Source organism: Vipera ursinii (genome assembly GCF_947247035.1).
Source record: "Vipera ursinii genome assembly, chromosome: 2".
NCBI classification, from domain to species: Eukaryota; Metazoa; Chordata; class Lepidosauria; order Squamata; family Viperidae; genus Vipera; species Vipera ursinii.
In genome coordinates this window covers 51,082,828-51,105,875 of record NC_139513.1, presented here as the reverse complement: position 1 = coordinate 51,105,875, position 23,048 = coordinate 51,082,828, and the positions used below count along the sequence as shown (strand labels likewise).

General features: G+C 39.9%; 1 protein-coding gene across 2 annotated transcripts; it reads right to left on the bottom strand.

The window, feature by feature from the left end:
• Window positions 1-871: 871 nt before the first annotated feature.
• Window positions 872-22,938, bottom strand: XPC (XPC complex subunit, DNA damage recognition and repair factor). Of its 2 annotated transcripts, XM_083356117.1 has the most exons (16): window positions 22,397-22,937; window positions 21,378-21,570; window positions 20,303-20,418; window positions 18,461-18,575; window positions 17,073-17,157; window positions 15,306-15,463; window positions 14,951-15,065; window positions 13,988-14,077; window positions 11,686-12,585; window positions 10,321-10,481; window positions 8,647-8,728; window positions 7,893-8,027; window positions 7,630-7,799; window positions 6,563-6,656; window positions 3,827-3,916; window positions 872-2,245 (listed from the first exon to the last, which is right to left on the bottom strand). In XM_083356117.1, the coding sequence occupies exons 1-16, from the start codon at window positions 22,536-22,538 to the stop codon at window positions 2,033-2,035; spliced, it is 2,859 nt and encodes a 952-aa protein (XP_083212243.1). In that variant the 5' UTR covers window positions 22,539-22,937; the 3' UTR covers window positions 872-2,032. The 2 variants fall into 2 exon arrangements, 1 of the variants encoding a protein (XP_083212243.1); XR_014491702.1 differs by lacking the exon at window positions 872-2,245 and having other exon boundaries at window positions 6,563-6,651; window positions 22,397-22,938.
• Window positions 22,939-23,048: the final 110 nt, after the last annotated feature.

The following is a 23,048-nucleotide window of genomic DNA, read 5'->3' as shown; positions in this document are numbered from 1 at the left end:
GGAGGCAGACCTCTGACAGGAATATTGCTGCTTATGAGATACTTGGAAAACTTTTCAACTAATTCCAGAGCAAAAACCACAACTACTGGGACTTTCAAAATGTTTTTAAGAAGAGGTTCTGAAGGGGAAAACACACTAAAAATGTTAAGATCTTTAAAAACATTACTTCAGCAATTAAAAAGTTTTTTTTTAAAAAAAAGTTACTGTTCCTTATATTTGTTTATAATTCTGTAAGTTATTAGCATTTACTGGAAAAAAAACCCAGCTTGAAATAAACTCAATATATTGCCATTGCATGCTGCTGTTTTTCCCAGAACAAGTTAAAAGTTCTGGCTATTATCCAAAAATCCACCACATCAGTGGATTGGGCTCTATCACAGACAACTTGACCAAGCATAATTCAAATATTGAGTGGGCCTGTTAAGATTCCCTCTGCATATGAGGTAAAGGCAGTACAGGCTCCCAAAGTAGGGCTGCTTAGTAATGGCCTTCACATTTTGGTACATGCCCCAAAGCTGCCCCTGGCCTGACCACCCTTATATTCTGAAAGGTCTTTAAAACCATGCTATTTCAGGAAGACTTTAGCTTGTAGGGAGATTGTGGAAGGCTAGTATTTTCCTTTTGCAAGAGAAGATCTAAATTACTCATGTGAGATGGGAATCTAATAATATTCAAGTATGAAGGTAGAAGTCCGTTCTCCGAGGTTGTGGGTTGGTTTCTGAACGTTTCATTACCAGGCTAGGTAACATCTTCAGTGGAGCTTAGGGGATGTCAAAACTCCTAAACTCGGCTGAAGTTGTTACCTAGCCTGGTAACAAAATGTCCAGAAACCAACCCACAAACTTGGAGAACTCACCTTCACCTTCACCCTATACCCAAGCTACAGATATTCGCTACTATGTTCAACTATCTAAATATGCAAATGACAATATTAGGAAAGGGACTGGTGCTTGGAACTCAAGTTTTTATTTTTTTACCCAAGATTCAATATAATCTTTTTTTTCTGAATAAATTTAAAGTGCCCAAATTAATTCTGGTCACATCAAATGGATGAAGTTTATGACAGAATTTTCTAAAATTGCTTTGAGTAATAAAGCTGCTACAGTTTTTGTTTCTTTTGCACAAAAAATGTGCATTGGTAAAACATTCAAACTAGTACACTAAGCAATTAAGTAATTGCACTACGATTGAACATGTGGCATACTGCAAGCCTTTTTTGTAATAAGTCCCACTTAGAATGCATCATTCACAGTATCTAAAGTTGGAATTTGTTGCATCATCAATACACAAAGAAGTAAGACTCATGAGAGTTTTTTGTGATGATATAAAAGAGGAAAAGGCGATAGGAATAAATCCAGCTCAACTAAAAACTAGGTATCTTCTGCTCAAATATCCTACACCCATTTATTAGCCTACTGTTCACATTGGTTTCCTTTGTAAAGTTGAATAGAAGCTGTTAAAGTAATAGTCATTTCCTATAGATTCCATTTATTCTCACTAGAATTTTTTTTACATATATAATACAACTTAAGCCCCGATTTACTATTGCAATATATGTGTGAGTATACATGTTCCTTTCATAAATCTTCCCAGAAACCCATGAGCCTAGTTTATGAACAGCTTTGCAACAAAATGAGGCAAAGCTTCCAAGAAAAGGAATATATTTGCAGGTAAAAGATCTGACATTGTACTTTGCTCCAACATCGGCATTCTTGCTGTACCTGTCAGCAGCACCTTAAAGAAAATGTGACTATCAAGAATCTAGGAAAAGTAGATTCTTTAAGGTGCCACTAGCCAATATAAAGGTATAGTAGGCATCCAGCAATGGGTCCAGACCAATTTTCCTGCTTGAAATCCAAGTCCTCCATATATCTTAGCAATGCAATATTAGAAAAACTGGTTGGAGGTTTCCTGAGTGTTTTTATCTATTCCTGCTGGCAGGAAAGGTTCAGTATGAATGTACATTGGAGGAACATAAAAGTGCTTCCTCGTTCATGCTAAGACAGGAATCTAAAGAGCCCAAATCTCCTTGTCACAATTTCTCAAACGGGAACAAATATTTTGCTTCTCCTTTCTTTTCTCTCTTGCTCTTTTTGGTTGTTTTTCCCTTCTCACTCTGTTCCTCAGCTTGCCGATTTTGGGGCCAAGAAACAGCCATATCTTCGGCAGGTGTTTCTGAATTTGGTCCTTCTTCATCATCGGTTGAGAAACCAGACTCCCCTTCCACCATGACTCTTGTCTCATTCTGGAAGAGAAAGCGTTTAAATATTTCACTGATGCTGTGGAAGAACTTTCCCTTTAACGGAGGGCGCAGTGACAAAACTAGTAATTGACATTACAAATGCTGTACAAATACACGTATACAGAACTTAAGTTTTCAGATTTCAACAATCCTACTGCCTCTGGAAAAAAGAAGAACCAGCAGAATGCAAACATTATCAAAATACTTCGCATGAAATGCTATGAGAAAAGAGAACTCTTTTTTTCCTATTATTTTGGCCCCATTTGTCTGAAATGGATGACCATACTTCTTTCAACAAATAAAATATGCTTTACTGTCAAAAGCCACTTAACATTATCATAACATAGTTCCATTAATATTCATAATGTTGACAAAATTTATGATTGAACCCACTGTTAGGAATACATGCAATCCTATTCAGGTATACTCTAAAAGCCCTGATAAATTCAATTACCGTATTTTTCGGACCATAAGACGCACTTTTCCCCTCCCAAAAGTGGGTGGAAAAACGAGGTGCGTCTTATGGTCCGAAGATAAGCGAAAACACTTGTCTCCCGTTCAGTCAATGCAGTCCATCAGCTCCATTGGAGAGACGTGATTGAATGAAGACGTGGAATTCTCCAGCCCGCCCCTGTGATTGGTCGGCAGGGGAGGAAATACGGACGTGCCTGCCATGCCTTCTGACTGCCTCCCGTTCCCTGCGCACGGACATTTTCTTTCTTTTACCTCGCTGCTAAAGAAATAGTTTTTGCTAAACTAAACCTCATAGGCGACTTGCCCCAGCAAAGCCGTGAGGAGTTGTCCCTGCAGGTTTCTCTGCGAAGTTTATTGGAAGTGATTTCCCATTTGCAAGATAATACTGCTAATTGTTTGAAATTGCTTCGGCGTCTTAGAAAACCTATTCAAGGAAAAGAAACTACCGGTACCTATCTTTCTCTCTTTCTTTCTCTCTTTCTTTCTTCTTTCTCTCTATCTCTTTTCTTTCTTTCTTTCTTTCTTTCTTTCTTTGTTTCTTTCTCTTTCTTTCTTTCTTTCTTTCTCTTTCTCTCTATCTTTCTTCCTTCCTCCCTCCCTCCCTTCTTCCTTCCTTCCTTCCTTCCTTCCTTCCTTCCTTCCTTCCTTCCTTCCTTCTTTCTCTCTCTCCCCTCCTTCCTAGTATACCAGTACTATTTGGTTCAGAATATTTTTTTCTTGTTTTCCTGCTCTAAAAACTTATGGTCTTATGGTCAGGTGCGTCTTATGGTCTGAAAAATACGGTATCCCTTTCTTTCAGATAACTTCAGATAAACAAGCAAAATATTCAATTTAATATTTATATATCAAGAAATAATGCTATTATTTGTCATTTCAAGAGTAATAATATTATTTCTATGTAGGAAGTACTTGTTCAAATGCTAAGTATTTCTTAAAAGTATGTTTACATATATTTCTTAAAAAGTATTTTACTTCAGATTATATCTTCAATTTTAAGAAATCTATACTGACATTTTGTTCTTTTTCCAATCTGGGAACAAACCCCAATGTCCAGTTGGCCTTGAATAACTTCATATTTGTCACCTGTATATTACACCAATGTTTTGTTACCTTGGTAGAATAGCGCTTCTTTAATCTCTCTTTGATCAGAAGTCCCTTCACCAGCAGTTTCCAATTTCCCAGCACTCTCTTCTCCCGCTTCTGTTTTTAAAGTTCACCCAGAATTAAAACCAAAGGGCACATACTCATTAACACTGTGGTTAGCAAAGTAGCATCTCTATACATTACAGTATCTGCGGCAGCCTCAAATAGCATCTATGGGAACCCAAAATTAGATCAACATTTGAAAAAAAATAATCTTCTGAACTTTAATGAGGAAGGAAGAAGGAATTCTACATGCACATGGTAAGATGTGGTAAACAGAGAAATGTTGCAAGGTGAAATGGTAAATTATATAAATTATGCTCTCCAGTTGTGCTGAAACGAATAGACTAGACTAGAATAGACTAGACTAGAATAGATTAGAATAGAATAGAATACTGGAAGGGACCTTGGAGGTCTTCTAGTCCAGCCCCCTTCTCAAGCAGGAGAACCTATACCAGTGATGGTGAACCTTTTAGAGACCGAGTGCCCCAAAATTGCCCAACTCATTTTGTTGAATAGGGCCCATTGTTTAAGTTTGTCAAGATCTTTTTGGATCCTGAGTTTGTCTTCTGGGGTGTTGGCTACTCCTGTCAGTTTGGTGTCATCTGCAAATTTGATGAGTTCCCCTTCAATTCCCTCATCTAAGTCATTTATGAAGATATTGAAGAATACTGGGCCTAAGACGGAACCTTGTGGTACTTACTTCTCTCCATGCGGATGTAGTGCCATTGAGGACTACTCATTGAGTATGGTTTGCTAGCCAACTACAGATCCATCTGGTGGTGATGTTGTCTATTCCACCTTTTTCTAGTTTACCAAGGAGTAGGTTATGGTCTACCTTATCAAATGCCTTACTGAAATCTAAGTATACTACATCCACAGCATTTCACTGGTCTACTAGTTTAGTTACCCGTATATACTTGAGTATAAGCCGACTCGAGTATAAGCCGAGACCCCCATTTTCACCCCCAAAAACTGGAAAAAGTTCGTGACTCGAGTATAAGCCGATCCGCTGTTCTGCAAGCCTCCGCCGCCAGCAGGCAGGCAAGGCACGGAGATCCGGAGACCTGCCGATGTTTGGGGAGGTTTGGGGAGGTGCCCAAACCTCCCCAAACGTCAGCAGGTCTCCGGATCTCCGTGACCTGCCTGCCTGCTTCTTTCCGCAGCGGAAAGAAGCAGGCAGGCAAGGCACGGAGATCCGGAGACCTGCTGACGTTTGGGGAGGTTTGGGGAGGTGCGCGCGCACCTCCCCAAACCTCCCCAAACTTCGGCAGGTCTCCGGATGGCGGTGGCTTGGGAGAGGTGCGCGCAATCCCGGAAGCACCAAAGCCTCGGCCGCGCACAAGTCCTCGGTAAGTTTTTTTTGTTGACTGGAGTATAAGCCAAAGTGGAATTTTTCAGCCCAAAAAGTGGGCTGAAAAATTCGGCTTATACTCAAGTATATACGGTACTTTATCAAAGAGTTGAAATAAGCTTACCGCAAGGAGTTTGAGGGGTTGGTGAACTGGTGTAAGGAAAACAGACTAGTTTTAAATACTGGAAAAACCAAAGAGATCATTGTCGATTTCAGAAAAGGCAGGCACAGCCACACTTCTCTGTGCATTAATGATTCACCTGTGGAGATGGTTACCAGCATCAAATTCCTGGGTGTGCAGCTAACGAGTAGGCTGGCTTGGTCACTCAACAGTGAGAAACTGGTGAAGCGGGCACAGCAGCGCCTGCACTTTCTGTGTCACATGAGAAAAGCTCATCTTCCTTACCCTGTTCTGACCACTTTCTACAGGGGGACAATCAAGAGCATCCTGTCATACAGCATCACAGTCTGGTGTGGAAGCATCACTGCTTCAGACAGGAAGGTGGTGCTGCAGAGAGTGGTGAGGATGGCCGAAAAGATCATTGGCAGTTCCCTCCCTTCCATCCAGGACATAGCACAGAAGCGTTGCTTGAGCAGGGTCCGTAAGATTACTCATCCTCACTACTCATCCTCTTCACAACCTGTTTTCCTTGTTACCATTTGGGAGGAGGCTTCATGGTATCCATAGCAGAAAATCCACTTTCAACCATAGTTTCATTCCATACAACATTAACCTTGTGAACTCTCAGGCTTCCTCCTTCCGTTATAGATTCAAGATGGACAGTATTTAATATTTATTTGTTATGTAATGTAGGGGTATACTATATACAACTATATGTTGTATATAGTATGGTTAGGTATATGTCATGTATGTGTTTCACTTTGAGAGCGGGCAACTAAATTTCATTTTTGATGCGTGCCGTTGTGCCCACAGTAAAAAAAAATGACAATAAAGGTTATCTTATCTTATAAGATTGGTTTGGCATGATCTGTTTTTAACAAACCCATGCTGGCTACTGGTTATGACTTTGTTTGCTTCTAGTTGTTCGCAGATGTTTTTTTTTTGTTATCTTTTCTAGGATCTTCCCAGGTATTGATGTTAAACTGATTGGTCTGTAGTTTCCTGGGTCTGTTTTTTTTTTTGCTTTCTTGAAGATAGTTCTGAATCATTGTAACCCTTACAAATTTGGAGGACACCAGGCTAGAAAATGCTGTCAAAAGCTGCAAAAGTATTAACTCTCTGCAGATCTGTAATTAAATTCACCAGTCATTTAGCCTGGTAATGCTGCTGAGTGTTAGCAGTTCACCCCTCTCCCTTCCCCTAATAAAGACTTCAGAGTGATTCTCACCTCCTTTTCCTTCTTTTCCCTTTCTGACTCTTCGTTCTCCCAGGCTGCAACAAGCACTTCTTGGTACTCTTCACAGATTACATAGCCTTCTGTGCTGTGAAAAGGATCCAGGTTGTCATTTATGCAGAGTTGGAACAAAATGCAATCCAGGGGCTTGTGGTTAAATGGGCTTAGCGCTGGGCAACAACTTTTGGCCTTCCAAAGGTTGCTGAATTCCAATCTATCGTTGGGCAGGCAACAGTGAGAGATGCCGAGACATTTCAACATCCGGATGGCCCCAAATTCCCCATTCCTCCAATAGATTAAACATCAGTCCGTTTAAAATTTGGAAAAATAGATGGAAAGTACCCAGGAACTCGCCAAGGGCTATAACTGCATTCATAAATGAGTAACTAGCAAAGCTAGGAAGGAATGTTAATTGCTTTAGCATCCTCACCTGAATGATATGGATATAAAAATATTAAATAAGCAGGGGTAAAAGAGGAACCAGATTAATCCACCTTTGTGAAAGTGGATGGCAAGGAGGGGAGCAAGTGCTGAGCTCTTACTATTTTGGACTAAGCAACCAAGCTGCTAATTCTGTTTTTCTGCAATACTAACACTAACCATGTATGCTAAGTAAATCCAATGGCATTATTAGGTAGCACATAAGACCATGGTAAGGTAAAGGTAAAGGTTCCCCCACACATGCGTGCTAGTTGTTTCCAACTCTAGGGGCCGGTGCTCATCTCCATTTCAAAGCTGAAGAGCCAGCGCTTGTCCAAGGATGTCTCTGTGGTCACGTGGCCGGCATGACTAGACGCCAAAGGCGCACGGAACGCTGTTACCTTCCCACTGCAGTGGTCCCTATTTTTCTACTTGCATTTTTACGTGCTTTTGAACTGCTAGGTTGGCAGAAGCTGGGACAAGTAACAGGTGCTCACTCTGTTACGCGGCACTCGGGATTCGACCCGCCAAACTGCCGACCTTCTGATCGACAAGCTCAGCGTCCTAACCCACTGAGCCACCGCGTCCCTTCAAGACCATGGTATATCCTAGTAAAACCAGATCATATGTTTATGACTTACACGGGATGAGAGTAACCACCATGAAAATCAAATCCTGTAACAGCTGGAACGCAGTCAATATCCAGTTTACGGGCCACTCTATGAAGGTTAGGAAGCTTTAGCTGCACACAGCCTATTGGTAACATGCTGGGTTGGAAGAGATAGACATTCCCAAACTCATTTCGAGGAACCTAAAAGAGAAGTGGAATGGGGAAAAAATGGAAATAAACTCTGTGGGAGAATAGAGTTTTAAAGCTACCCAATCTACCTAATTGCCAGCTTACCCTTCCATCCACAGCCAGAGGTGGCTGGTATTTCTCAGTCTGCCAGAGACCAAACAACGGCAAATCCTTTTTGCCCCGATTTGCAGGTTCTGCCATTCGTGCTTTTCTTGCTCGGTTGGAATAACCTATCACCATCTGTGCAAACACAACAGAGTTTAGAGTGTCATCATCATTCTTTCTTGCTCATAATTCTCAAAGCTATGATCACAGCCTCTTCCTCATGGAATTGGTCCATCTCTTTAGCAGTAAGAAGTACTTAATCTTCCAACATCTCCCTTCCAATATTTGGACATAAAAGTCCATTAAACCAGGTTAAGTAGCATTAAGTCTGTTTATACTAGTAAATCTGTAAACCCTTCTTATTCTGGTCTCCCTTTTGGTTTGACAATCATGCTTCTAATGCAGGGGTCTTCAAACCTGGCCCTTTTATGATTTGTGGACTTCCCAGAATTCCTCAGCCAGGCACGCTGGCTGAGGAATTCTGGGAGTTGAAGTCCACAAGTCATAAAAGGGCCAAGTTTGAATACCCCTGCTCTAATGGATACAACAGCAGGAGAAAGCTATCACCTGTGGGAATTGTGTAACATCTACTGTAGCCACAAAAAACAAAACAAAACACAGAAGACAGGCAGGAGAAAAAAAATGCCCCAAAGAGCATTTTTTTTAAAAAAAATCTTCAGCTTCCAAAGTTTTATACATATTCCCTACCACAAATGTCAACATTAGCCCAAAAATATTGTTGATATTGCTCTACCTTATAAGGCACTTCCCCAATCCTCACCACTCGAGCTTGTTTCAACCAGGTGTCCTTGGAGTGCAGCGTATGGATACAGTCTCTGAAATTACACAAATACCATTCTTGGTAAATAATATAGCTTCATATAGATAATGTTCACAAAAAACCACATTAGATAATATACTAGATAATATGCACAATATACCAGAGGTACACTACTAGAACAAACTCAATATGCACTTTGTTACAAATGTGCTATTTGTGCTATGGAGGGAATTTCTTTATCCTTTGACCCACTCATACCCTTTCCATCATGATAATGTGGATATATTTAGAATATTTTAATTTTTAAAATAATCATTATCTTTCTGATGTAGTCTTAGTAAAAAAAAACCTTCTGAATATTATACTACATCATATGAAAGTGCAAGTTGGGTTATGGAATGCATTTACAGTGAATATATTTACAAGTACCTTTTTGATATTTAGTATTCTAAATGCACACCAACTGGAAAAGGATTGGAAGAAAGTGAATGCAGGATCACACAAAGGCTGGCTCACTTTCCTCTGAATGCTTGCATGCAAAAAATTCCCATATTGTTTAATGTAGGGATGGGAAAGACTGGGAAAAAATAAGCATAGATGGACTTTTCTGACAAGCAGAAAAACAGGTTTCATGTATGCACTCTGAGTAGCCCCATCTATGCCTAGTATCCAACTCAAACCTTCTTACAGAAGGTGAGAGGAAAAAATCAGATTCACTTTAGGAGGGGAAAGCCAAGTGATGAAAGGGATACTGGCTTCATACCCACAAACACCAGATTTGTTCTTCCTATGTAATTTGTAGAAACAAGTTATGGCTTCTAGAGATGGACAGCCAAGGCCCTCTTGGGCCTCAAACAGCCAACTCTGGCCTCACTTTTTCAATGAAGGTGAGTAGATGGAAATTTCTTCTGTGCTGAACTGCACTCTTGAAGTTCAGTCAAGATTGGGAATAATTATCCCTTTGCCAAGTTAGATAAGGGAACTCTTTGTACCTTGATAGATGAGTAAAATTCAACGTTCAAAATAAGTACCCTGTTTCCTGAAAGTAAGGCCTACCCCGAAAATAAGCCCTAGCTAGATTTTGGGGGGTGGGTGGGCCTAATATAAGCCCTACCCGAAAAATAAGCCCTAGTTTTGGGGTGAGGCACACACGTAAAATTCATGCCAGGGATGGGGTGTGGATGTGGCAGGCAGGCCTCTCCTCACCCACCCATTTCTTCTTCTGAGGCATCTTCTGCAGCCAGGCCTGCATTTCTCAGTCAGGCCTGCATTTCTCAGTCAGGCCTGCATTTCTGGAAAGGCCACTGCAGCCGAGAACTGAACTATGGATTGAATCATAACTCGGTACTCAGCTACAGAGGCCTTCCAGAAAGGCCTGACTGCAAAATGCAGGCTCAAATGCAGCTGCAGAACTTTGGCCCCAGAAGAAGTGGACCGGCTGGGTGGGGCTGTCAGTGCCAGAGGTAAGGCCTATCCTGAAAATAAGACCTGGTGCCTCTTTTGGAGGCAAAAAAAAGAAGTAAGACCCGGTCTTATTTTCGGGGAAACATGGGTAGTTGTAAGGTATTGCCAGTGGGACAATCTGATGATACCTGTGTATCAAATGAAGCCATGTTTCACAGCACACACATCTGAGAAATGTCTCACCTGGAGTAGACAGCCTCCCCTCGGCAATATCCTATAATTGAAGCTGTCTCGGGATATATGGCCTCATACTTCAGGAGATGCCTCTTCAAGGCATAAAGCGGGTGATTCTTGTATTCACTGATGGATTTTGGCAAAGGCTGATCTTGAAGTTTAGCTAGAAACTGAGAATCATGTTATTAGCAGTAGACTATAGAGGAAACCAATTACAAATATATTTTTTCAGTTTTTGGAAGACTAGATAAAAGACAATATTGAGGCCTGGTATGTTAACAGTGCCTCAGTGCAAAGTTTAGCATTTAAATAACTATTAGAGACATTATCTAAGCATCGTTGGCAACCCTACTTTTCCCGGAAGGGATCTCAATTTTGCTTGCTTTCACTGTGTGGATTATGATGGAAGCTACAGTAAGGAGTTTTGGTTCAAAGAATCGTGAGAGGTCAAGTCAGCTAAAACCATTTCTGGTATGAACTTGCCCAGGAGACTACAAATTGGTCTCCCTAAAGATGTGCTTTTGATCCCCTTTTTCCAGAATTTAGGAAAATGTAAACATTCATCTCTTCCCCTAACCTTGTTAATTGATTTAATTGTACCTATGTTAATATAATCTTTTACATGCTTTGTAATTTTATTCTAGTTAATTTCAGCTGCCATAGTGCTTATACAAGCAGAAAGATGGGGAATAAATGTAATCAGTCGAATGTAATACGATGTTGAATGAAAGTATCAATCCACTAGAGTTTTGCTGAAGATAAAACATATATGTTGGGTAACATCCAATTTGAAAAACAAAGAAATAAATACAAGCTAAAGAGTGTTGCTCACTTGATTGCTACATATAATTTCTGAGGTCTGAACACTTCTCATTTTTATGCACTTCTCATAATAGATTGGACAACCAATTGTCTGAAATGGTATAGGGTTTCCTACCTGAGCAGGGGGTTGGACTAGAAGACCTCCAAAGTCCCTTACAACTCTGTTACTTTGTTATTCTGTTATGATCAATGGAAAGATGTCCTTTAAATTTGAGAATATGCAGGTATTTTCTTCTTAATGGCTATAAGTGCTAATAGCTGAGGGATATCTAAAGAGGACAATTCACAAGCTCTGCTATCATTCAGCCAAGAACTGACTTGAAGGGAAACTGAATAAAAGCACATAACGTTTGAGTAGACCAAGAGGAACAGATTAGCTGAGGTCTTGGATAAAAGAAGCAGCAAAGCAGAACAAGGTAAAAGGATAGAGCTCCAGGTTTTTGCCATCCAGGGATCTAAATCTATCAGAAAAGGATAAAGAAAAAAAATCAAGTCCTTCTGGGTGTAATTTTGATTACTGGAAAAAATATCCTCCAGCGCCATTCTATTTACCTCTATTTCTTCTTTTGTATCTCGTTCCACAAAAGAACTTTTGTACGGCTCTAAGGTATCTTCCCACCACTGGGCATCCACACGACACTTCCTTGTTGCAGTCATCCATGCTGGGTCATATCGCTGTGTTATATCCTTTACAAATCCGTTATTGTCAATGCCAATGATGTAGCACACTGGCTTTGAGGCATACTTGAAACATTCCAGAGGATGTCCAACATCACCATGAATACAGTCCACACATACCCACCGATCTTCTCGCTCAAGAAAAACCTCTACCCACTGGTCTGTGCCTTTCAGTACAACTGACCTCTGCTCTTCTTCTTCATCGCTAGAAATTATTTTGTTTTTCTTCCTGGGTGGGACTGAAGAACATGGACTGACTGTTTTGTCTACCGAATTACCAAGTATCTCTGAGTCCTTGTGTCGTTTCGACAGAGAAGGCACTGATCGTTTCCCTTTCACTATTGCTTTTGTTTTCAGGGCTCCTAGCGTTCTTTTAGGGGTTCCTAGTGGTGACTTCATTTTTTTTCTGGGAATTTCAAAGTCCTCATCAGAAATGCTACCATCATCATTTTCCTCTGAAGGACAGAATTCAGAATCGCTATTCTCACTGTCTCCACTCTCTTCTTTATATGACACTTTTGATGCCACTTGCCGTCGTCGGTCATTTTTAGGCCTGCCCAGCCCTTCTTCCGCCCTCAAACTCTTCTTATCATTCTCAGATTTTATATCTTTCTGAATATCTTCCTGTGATGAAGATGTCTTTCTTAGCTTTTTGGCCCTAGAGAGGCTTGGCTTCTTAGCAGTACCTGCTCTTTTGCATTTTCTTGAGCTTTTGGCAGAATCGGGCAATGTCCCAGAAGCTACCAAGACAGAGCTTTTCTTGGAGGATTTTCCCTGGGGAAAAAAAATGCAGGAGAGTTGAAGATTTTAAGAGGCAAAAAGCCGAACAAGAAAATATGGATAGCTCCACTGAATTAAAATTCAAGTTGTTGACTTTAGAAAATGACCTGCTCTTAAGATTATATTGGCTGTTCATGTCTTACAACCCAACGTGAATTACAGTGCATCAGTGGAGATGCTGGATCTGTGGATTGTGCTGTTTGTTCCACTGGCACAGGGAGTCTCTGTAACAGAGCTACCTCCACCACTACCATTCCTCATCTTTCGGGGCCTTTATGATGATAAAGGACTGCAAATCTGGGACATCCTTCAGTCTTTCTCTGTCTTAACCATAAAGACTAGAAACAGAGTTAATGTTTTATAAGCAGACTTCTTCCATTTTTTTAAAAAAAAAAACACGTGTTATCTATATAAACTAGTTCTATTGCTCAGACAAAAACTCTGCGAGTGTACCTCCCATCTGCAAGATCTGTAGTTGTACCTCTTTTTAGGCTACGGGCAGTCTTTGGCTTACCCTGCCTGCTTCCTACACAAAAGCTACTGCCATATATCATTTCTCAGCACCAGTTTCTACATTCTGCAGATACTGAATCAGGAGCTACTGAAGAAAGCAGGGGAAATACAACCCAAGAGGTTATGTATAGTAGTCATTCTTGACTTACAATCGGTCCCCTTAGTGTCTGTTCAAATTTATAATGGACCTCCAAGGGGTACTTGTAATTTGGGTTTCAAAATTCCAATAGCCCCCTTTGGTCACATGAATGCATGTTAGATGCTCAGCAACTGGCTCACATTTATGGCTGCTTGTGGTATCCTGCAGTCACTTTTTATAACAGCTTTGCTGAAAACAAGCGTTTACTTCTGATTTTCTGCAAAATCAGCCCATAGAGAACCATTGGTGAACACTTTCGTATAACCACAGTGTTTGCTTAACAACAATTAAAAACAACAACCATAAAATCCAGTAGGTCACTTAGGTGACTCATATTATGACCATCACGACTTACAACCATGATGGGCAGTCACTACAACACAATCATTAAATCGAGGACAACTGTTTAACAATAGTTACCATTCGAAGAAATGACTAAATACAATCTTATCCGACTTACAAACCATAGGTTGTCTGGCCTACTCCAGGAACCGTAGTTATCTTACTTTAAAATAATCTTAAATATATATATTTGGATAGGCAGACCTGAAATTTTTCTTTATTTCCAGAATAATATGGAATTAATAAAGACTTTAAGAAATTAAGGAAAACAAACCAAAGTACATCCAGAAACATAAGCAAAAATATTTTAAATAGACACCAAAAAGGATTACTACAAAGTAAGTGTTCAGGGAGGACCTTCTCCAGGAAAAACAAAGATAGCTACAATTTTGCCATACTTACCTTCCCTGATGGCTTTTTCAGCGGAATGGGTTGTAAAGACAATACAAGTCGGCACAATAGATGAAGTGCTCGAAGAATAAGTAAAAATATCTATTAGGAAAAAAAAACACAGTTTGGAATCTGATTTTTGTCTCTCTCCTTACCCCATTCAGTATTAACACTATTTAAAGGTAAAAGGTAAAGGTTCCCCTGCACATGCATGCTAGTCGTTTCCGACTCTAGGGGCCGGTGCTCATCTCCGTTTCAAAGCAGAAGAGCCAGCACTTGTCCAAGGACATCTCCGTGGTCATGTGGCCGGCATGACTAGACGCCAAAGGCGCATGGAACGCTGTAACCTTCCCACCGTAGTGGTCCCTATTTTTCTACTTGCATTTTTACGTGCTTTCGAACTGCTAGGTTGGCAGAAGCTGGGACGAGTAACAGGCGCTCACTCTGTTACGCGGCACTCGGGATTCGACCCGCCAAACTGCCGACCTTCTGATTGACAAGCTCAGCGTCCTAACCCACTGAGCCACCGTGTCCCTAGTAACACTATTTACCCACAGGATAATTGCTGCAAATGTTTTGAAATGAAACAAATATATAATTTGTATATAATGTGTAAAGCAGGTTCCCTCCCCTACAATTATGACAAAGCCTTAGTCTTTTCCCCTAGTACCATGAAAGCTAAAACTGCTGCACATCTTTGTGTATATGTGTGTATACATACATACACTCAGATTCACACATGTGTAATGTCCGATAAATTTCTTCTATGCTATGCTCAGCAGAAAAACAAAGAATTTCCAATAATGACATCAATGGCTAAAGGAGAAAGATGTGTATAGAAATCTCTGGAGGTCGGTCTTTCTTTTTGTAAGTGAAAAATACAAGCTTCCAGCCTCTACTTCCCTCACATTATCCTTACTATGATTACAATATAGTGGGGATCCAGCATGCCTTGCAAAGCCTTCTATGATTTACCTGCACCAGTTCCGCCTCATCTCGTGCAGCATAGACAGCAAAGCGGCTCTCTAGAGTAACCCGCCAATCTTCACTATCGGAGAGCTGATCGTTAATAGTGAAAGTTGCAGAAAACCTTTATTTTAAGAACAAGAGAACCATAGTTTATTTGCCCAGTCATTTATCTCTCCCATGGAAGCTGGAACAGCAAGGTAGGGAAGCTATCTCAGTCTTTCAGTTAAACTAAAAAGAAGACTCCCTCACACTTACTTCCTTATTCTTGGATTAATCATAGTCACAGAAAGCCGGATTTTCCACTGATGGATCCTAAATTCATTTAAAAAAGAAATGGAAATGAAAAAAAAAAACCCCTTACCAATTCACAAGGTTTGACAGAAACAGACGGTTGATGCGATCTACAGAGTCTTTGGTGAAGCGAATGGGAATGATAGAAAGCCCGATCGCTTGAAGATCTGGCTGAAGGCAGATCCTGTTCCTGTGGAAACCGTTGGCCAACAGGCACAGTAAGTGAACCTGTTGGGAAAAGGACATGGATCCTAAGAAAGCAAGCAGCCTTAGGGTACATCAGAGATACTGAAGTGCTTTTTACAATTCAGGGGACAGGCCCAATATGGGACAGCTCTGCTCCTCCCACAACACCTCATTGGTTGACAGAAGGCAAAAAAGCCACAAGAAACATAAATTTTAAGCACCCCAATCATCCAGGTCACTGTACTGGTCAATACCTATTAAAAAGTATCTCATTCCATTCTTTAGTCTAGGGCAGGGGTAGGCAACCTTGGCTCTTTTATGACTCATGGACTTCAACTCCCAGAATTCTTGAGCCAGCCTGGCTCAAGAATTCTGGGAGTTGAAGTCCTTGAGTCATAAAAGAGCCAAGGTTGCCTACCCCTGGTCTAGGGCCTAGGCATACATCATCACTTTGTCGAAGAACACCCACATTTGGGCTTTCAATGATATGCTAGGGCTAAACTTCCTCAAAATAGGCAAGGCCAGGGTTAACTATAAATGTGTACCTCAATTTTATACATAATAAATAAATAAATAAGTCATTATTCCTCATACATTTAACAATTTCTTCTCATCCCCATTATATTAAATATTAGAACTGGACGGCAGCATTTGAAGGAGCCAAGGCTTTGGGGAGCTGGTAGTAGCTCTGAGGTCTCACACCGTATATCCCTACTTTTCAAGACTGTGGGGGGGGGAGAAGAAAAGGGAGAAGAAAAAAGGAAAGAAAACCGCATATTTAGGAAATCATTTGTAGAGTTACAGTTCTTTCATGACCAACTGGAATGAATATTCTGATTTCAACCAAGGGGTGAAATAGCCTTCTCTTCTTTTCCTGGATTATATAAAATTCATGTTATTATATGAATTTCATAAAATTCTGGTATGGATGGTAGATGGTATTATAACCCTCAGCCCTTAGCTCATGCATTTTCCGGGCCAACCCCACCTGTTAAGTTTGCAGAGTTAAAAGTATGCACTAAGACCAAAAGGGCTTTTCCTGTATTGTTCTAATTATATCATGATGTGTTGTGAGACTACAGGAAGTTAATATTCTCTGCCTCAAGCCTTAGATGTTTCTACTGTCACAGAGTTGAATTTTAACTGAGTATCAGTTTGAGAGTTCGTTTCTTTTTGAGGCTGTATTTACACCTGCTAGTGTTTTAACTGCTCAGTTTATTTTTAAGATGCATGTGGCAGTTGAATTTGAAAATGCGGTTTTAATTTTGCATTTACAGATCATATGCCACTGCACACAGATCATATGCAACTGCACTAAAAAGGTTTTTCAAATAAAATTCAGTTTTATTACAAAATGTGCAAAAGAAATTAATCCTTTATGTTTATTTATACAGCAATAAGCTCACCTTTCAGAAAGTTGATTATGCCGAACCTGGAAAATTACCAATCAGGAATATTTTAACAGCATACTGCATTGTAAGTCCTGCATTGAGCAAGGGGCTTGATTAGATGACCCTAACTCTAAAGTATCTTCAAATTCAATTAGTTAAATTGCCAGGATAAATTGATAAATGTAATACTTCAGATAATGAACTTTTTTTGCCCCTAGAAGTCTCCCAATTTTCTGACAACTTAACCCTGAAGAACAAACCTTATGGGTATCTTCGCGGACTTCTTTGCTGAAGCGTTTCATCATTCGACGGAGATATGTCTCAAACTCAGCTTCCCGTTTCTCTCTGCAAGATTTCATGCAAACCAAATTGATGAGCTCTATTTAATTATTTTATTTATATTCTGCCTTTATTACTTCTAGAGATAACTCAAAATGGCAAACATACCTAATACTCCTTCCTCCTCCTATTTTTCCCATAACAACTCTGTGAGTTTCTAGCTTAGTGCCTTAACCACTAGACTAGACCAAACTGACTCTATGCTATAATGACTTTAGGATGTCTCTTTCTAAATAAGTCCCATTTTGTTGTCCCTGAAGGCTGTTCCAAAAATGGTTGCTGGGAATCTTATCTACTTCAGGCAAAAAATACTTGAAAAGAGCAGCAAAACCCTAGCAAAAATTAAAAAAATGCAGCTCTGATTAAGTGCATAAAGCAGTTCTCCATTTCCCATCAGTCTCTTAAAAGTGCACAGTCCCCACTCATAATCTAGATTCTGAGCAGTCATTTAAAACAAGAAACCGCAAGGACAACTTAATGTATTGTCAGAAGCTATATACTATATGTGACTCTTGGCTGTGTGAATTCCTTTCTTTTATTTGGCAATAAATAGCTTGCTTCCTAATGTCATAGGACTTACAACTGTCCATTTAACAAGTGTTTAAAGTTGTAACAGCTTCGGAAAAAATGACTTATGACCTGTCCTCAAAATTACAACCCTCACACCACTCTCATGATCATGTGATTACAATTTGGGCGCTTGGCAACTGACTCGCATTTGTTAATAGTTGTGTCATCTTGCAGGCACATGGTCACAATTTGTGACCTTCCCAGCTGGTTTCTGACAAATAAGATTAACTGGGGAAGCCGAATTTGCTTAACAACCACATGATTTGTTTAATTGATCACAGTAAAAATGGTTGTAAAATTTGGTCTCGCCATACGACGACTTGCTTAAGCAATGCATCGCTAAGCAACCAAAATTCTGATCTCAATTCTAGTCAAATGTCAAAACAATACAAAGCAAAATATAACAAAGAATGGTTATAATAGCCAAAAATAAGGACAGCACAAACAATACATCAATGAAAGTTACCAAAACTCTAAGCAAGAAGAACTGATTTTTCTTAATCTTAAAAGTATAAGATTAATCATTATAAATAGCAAAGGTATTTATAAAACTTGGGGACCAAATTGGAAAAAGAGACCATAGCAAAATCTCAAAAAACCTTTTATCTGGACTCTTTCCCTCTAAAAGTCAAATCAGTTGTGAAAACCACCTTAATAGTATTAGGTTATTAATTATTATTTTAAATGTATCAGCCACCGAACTCCACTGGGTGTCCACCCTACATGGATGTCCACCTACCTTCTTTCTCTCTTCTTTGCTTGTTCAGGTGTTTCAATTTCTATCTCAACAGTTGTGTTGGGCAGCTTTGGTGCCTTAAGTTCTTTCAGCATCTCGATCTCAGGTTCACAAAGTTCTGGAAACAAAAGTTCTAAATCTAGCCAGGGTGGAACTGAACAGTTCCAATTCAGGGCTGCTTCCCATTTGGTTTCAATGACAGAAAATTAAGAAGACAAATGAAGGCATAAGGTATTACAACAATTATTCAGAAATACGATATTTCTGAATCGCATATTTTGGCAACAGGCTAAACAAAATGTGCCTATAAGTCTAATAAATATTTTGCCTATGAATCACTCTTCCCCAACTGGAAGTCTGCAACCTTGACAACTTTAAGACTTGTGGACTTCAGCTGAAGTCCACAAGTCTTAAAGTTGTCAAGGTTGCAGACCCCTGCTCTAATAGATACCACTGGCTTTGCTGGTTTGGGTTTTAGGGAGCTATATTTCCAACATACCTAGAAGATATCAGATTGGAGAAGACATCAATAAATGTTTGTTATGTTACATAGTCCATGTTACATTGGAAATCTAGTATTTAATGCAATATTTCCTTCTGTTGTAACACCAACCCAACATTATTATTAAATTAAATGAGGCAATACCTTTATTAAACAACCTTTTTCAGCATAGAAAATAATGATTATAGAAAAGTTATACATAAAATATGGGCTCAGCTTTCACTTATTTCTAGAATTCTAAGGATTTTTATGGGGGGAAGCTAAAGCATAGTTCAGCATCAGAATGAACTTACTACATGTAGTTCTTGAATTACAACCATTTGTTTAGCATCTATTCAAATTTACAACAGCATAAAAATAGTGACTTACGACTGGTTCTTACAGTAATGTATGACTGTTGCAGCATCCCTTTGGTCATGTGATCAAAATCTGGGTGATTGGCAACTGTCATTTATTTACAATACTTGCATTCTTCCTGGGTCATGTGATCACCATTTGCAACTTTCCCAACTAGCTTCTGATAAGTCAATGGAGGAAGCCCAATTTGCTTAACATGAGTTGCTTAACAACCACAGAGGTTCGCTTAACAACTGTGGCAAAAAAGGTCATCAAATCGGATACAACTCACTTAATCTTGCCTAGCAACAGGAAGTCTGGTTTCAACTGTGGTCATAGGTCAAGGACTACTCTTGCTCCCCTTTTTTATAATCTTTTTTCATTTTTAATTAATCAATTTATTGTACCATTTTAGGTCAGATAAACTACACTAGTGGAAACATCTCACAAAGTAGTTATTGTAAGGGAAAAAATGGGTGGTGGGATCACTATGCAGACTGTCTTGAGCTCCTGAATAAAAGATTGGATCTAAATTATTTTTATTTTTCACATTTTTAACTGCCCATCTGCCTTAGTGTTCTTAAATAAATAAATAAATGGATGAATGAATGAATAAATAAAGTTGCTTTCAAATTATTATTTAAAACAGTGCTATATTTTCACTACTTATATCTAAGGATGATCTTTGTGAAAGAGACGGATGACATGCTAAATGAAAGTTTTAGCCAACTGAACCTCCAGATAGTTCTTTCATCTTATTTGCAACTGAAGAAACAATATAGTTCTCTATAATTTACTTAATTTAATTTGTTACTCTGCAACACCTGGGAAAAAGCTTTTTTTAAAAAAAAAGTGAATCAGGCTCAGAGAGGCATACAAGAAACACAACATTCAATAGATCTGTGATAATCTTTGGACAACTTCAGTATGAAAATAAGCATAAAACACGAGAAGCCAAAATAGCCATCAAAAAATGAGACAAATGGCTTATATAGCAGATGTATTACCTTCCACATCTTCCCATTCTTCCTCACTTTCCTCATCCTCATCTTCTTCTCTCTTTGTAATAATTAATTCTTTTTTTGCATCTGTTTTTTTCTTTAAAGGAGTGCTCTGCAAACCACTATTGAATTCAAAAAGAAATATACTACATTTTTTTTCTTGTCTCATGTACTGTTTTTCTTTCCATGATATGGTATTTATTACTTTTGGCAATGTAACAAACAGTGTGTAACCAAAGCAGAAAATAAAAACCTCTAAATTTCTTATAGCCATTTCAAAGTGGAAAAAGGTACGATACTTGAATGAGATAGCTAAATGCTCAGGAGACATAAACAGACCTCCAAAGAATCTTCACAGGTTAAATGGGAAGAAAACTGCATGAAATTTAGTAGTTACAAATGCAGTATTCTACACTTTGGAAAAACAAACTTAATTCCCAGGCATAAGATCAGGAGATATCTGCTGTGATAACAATAAGTGTGAAAAAGCCACTGCAGTTTAAACTTTGGCAAATAAAAGTTCCAATATATTTTGCATTGGTCAGAATCTGTTTTGGAGTACTCTGTTCAGTCCTGGATACATTTTAAGAGACCATTCTACTTTTTACAAAAATTAGACCAGGAGAAAAGATGATAAGGTGATAAGAAATTAAGTCTTATGAGGAGTGATTGAAGAGACTAGGTATGTTAATCCTAAAAAATGGCAACTGAGAGGGGATGTAATAGTACTTTCCAAGTATCTGAAGAGTTGCCATACCTCTTCAGAATATCAAGTACAGTACTATTACCGGTATCTATCTTTCCAGTGGTCTGTAATTCCAGAAAAAAAATGAAATACTGGTTACCTTTCAGGCAAAAAACCCCCAAAAACCCAGTAAGAGCAGTTTAACAACAGGAGATGCTGGGCTCCTGTTTTCTGTATTCAAGCAGAAGCTAAACAACCACCTCTAAAGATGTTTTATTCTGGATTCCCACACTAAGTAGAGAGTTGCAGTGCTAGGTAGCCTTAATGGACTCTTTCAATTCTAACAATTTGTATTTGTATTTTGAAAATGTCTACAAAAACTTTAAAGTTGCTCACCTGCATTTCCCCGCTTTTGGAAGGAACCCTTGGCTTTCTATACCTCTATTCATTTCCTCCTTGACTTTGGGTTTTGGTCTTTTTTGATTGGAGTTTTTACGAAATGGCTGAGGGACATGTTCTTTTTCTCTCGTTTTTCTAGATGGCAATTTGCTCCTAGTTTTCTTCTCAGGTTTTTCATCTTCAAAATCATCTGTATCAAAAATGGAGAAAATTACAAAAATCACCAGGAAAAGTAAATTACAGATTTTTAAAGAAACTTTTTAAGCAAAAACCCGCTTAATTTCCAATTATCTATTCAAAATTAAGCTGTATTAATGACAAAATCTTTTTTTTTATTCTCCTTAATAAAATATCCACGGTGCATTAACAAAAACAAGGGCATAATCAGCAGAAAGTTGTATCCCATTCTGATAGAATAAAGAACTGAAGTCAGCCTTTGTTTTTACTCTTTAGGAAAAAAAAACAGACAAGGTCCTTTCCATGAAACATTTAGTAATTTGCGACAAAGAACTGCGCACTTACGTAACCACAACAGTAATTCTACAAAGGCGAGCCCCATTTAAAGTGTGCTTTAATCACGTGGCATTCACAACTTCGCGTTTCATTCACAACTTCATTCTATACACGACTTACAGTATCGCACTTTAGTGTCGGCGTTTATTGCACATACCCCACAAAAGTGTTTTTTTTAAGATATGGAAGATTAGAAACACTTATTTTAAAGGAAAAATTATAAAGGGCCGAGTAAAAGTACTGGGGAACTTTCTCTCAACATTTTACATAAGCGTTGCATAACAGAAAACCGCCCGGAGCGGTCAAAGTTGCTAACTTCGCATCGCCCAGCAAGGGCAATGAAACTCCTCCATAAGAGGCGAAAGGCGGCGTGTGAAATCTGCCAGGACTGAGAAAAAGCTGCTTTAATTACAGCTATTCCTTTCCGGCTCTGTGTCCCCTAAATCCCCAGCCGCCCCCAGTGCTTATCCTACTCCTGCTCGAGATCTGACTGAGATCTTTACCGTCTCGCTGCTCACAAGTTTTCACACCCGGGGAAGAGGAGGAAGCAGCGGCGGCGGCGGCGGCAGCAGCAGGTGGACCCTCTTCCTTGACTTTCTTGCAGGACCGCCGCACCTGCGAGACCCCTTTACGCTTCCCGACCATCCCCGGCCGCTATTCGGCGAAAGAAAACAGCCCGATCCGCTAAGCCCAGGCGCGGCGGAACCACGAAGGAGATCGGCGACTAGGGAGACAGAAGCCGGGCGGCCTCCCGAGGATGCCAAAGAAGAGCGAAGCGTCTCTTTCGGGCTGAGCGCAGGGCGGCTGGGTGGCCGGGCCGTCGTTCTGCAGCAGCAGCTCTTGTAACCGTCCTCCGTTACTCCGGCTTCTCGCAGGAGACAAGCCAGACAGAGCCACGCCGGGCGCTCCGGGCTTTCCGCGGCACCTCCTCCCTGACGTCCCTTCCGTGCCGGCGGCTCCGGAGAACCTGCGCTGAAGCGGGCCGGGAATCTGGCGGGGACACTTGCACTTGTGAACCACTGGACTACTCCGGATCCAGCTGACTGCGCTTCGCATCCCCTCCCTTGCATCGGAGGAAGCGCCCGCAAGTTATTTCTCGGCTCCCTAGAACAGGGGTAGGCAACCTCGGCTCTTTTATGACTCATGGACTTCAAC

What these genes read in the sequence shown, in the direction of transcription:
- XPC (XM_083356117.1), bottom strand. Translation starts at nt 22,538, where the DNA reads ATGGTCGGGAAGCGTAAAGGGGTCTCGCAGGTGCGGCGGTCCTGCAAG. An exon ending in TCCGCGAAGATACCCATAAG is followed by an intron (nt 15,464 to 17,072) that starts GTTTGTTCTTCA and finishes TTTTCCCAACAG; the next exon opens with GTTCACTTACTGTGCCTGTT. An exon ending in TGAAAAAGCCATCAGGGAAG is followed by an intron (nt 12,586 to 13,987) that starts GTAAGTATGGCA and finishes TTTTTTCCCCAG; the next exon opens with GGAAAATCCTCCAAGAAAAG.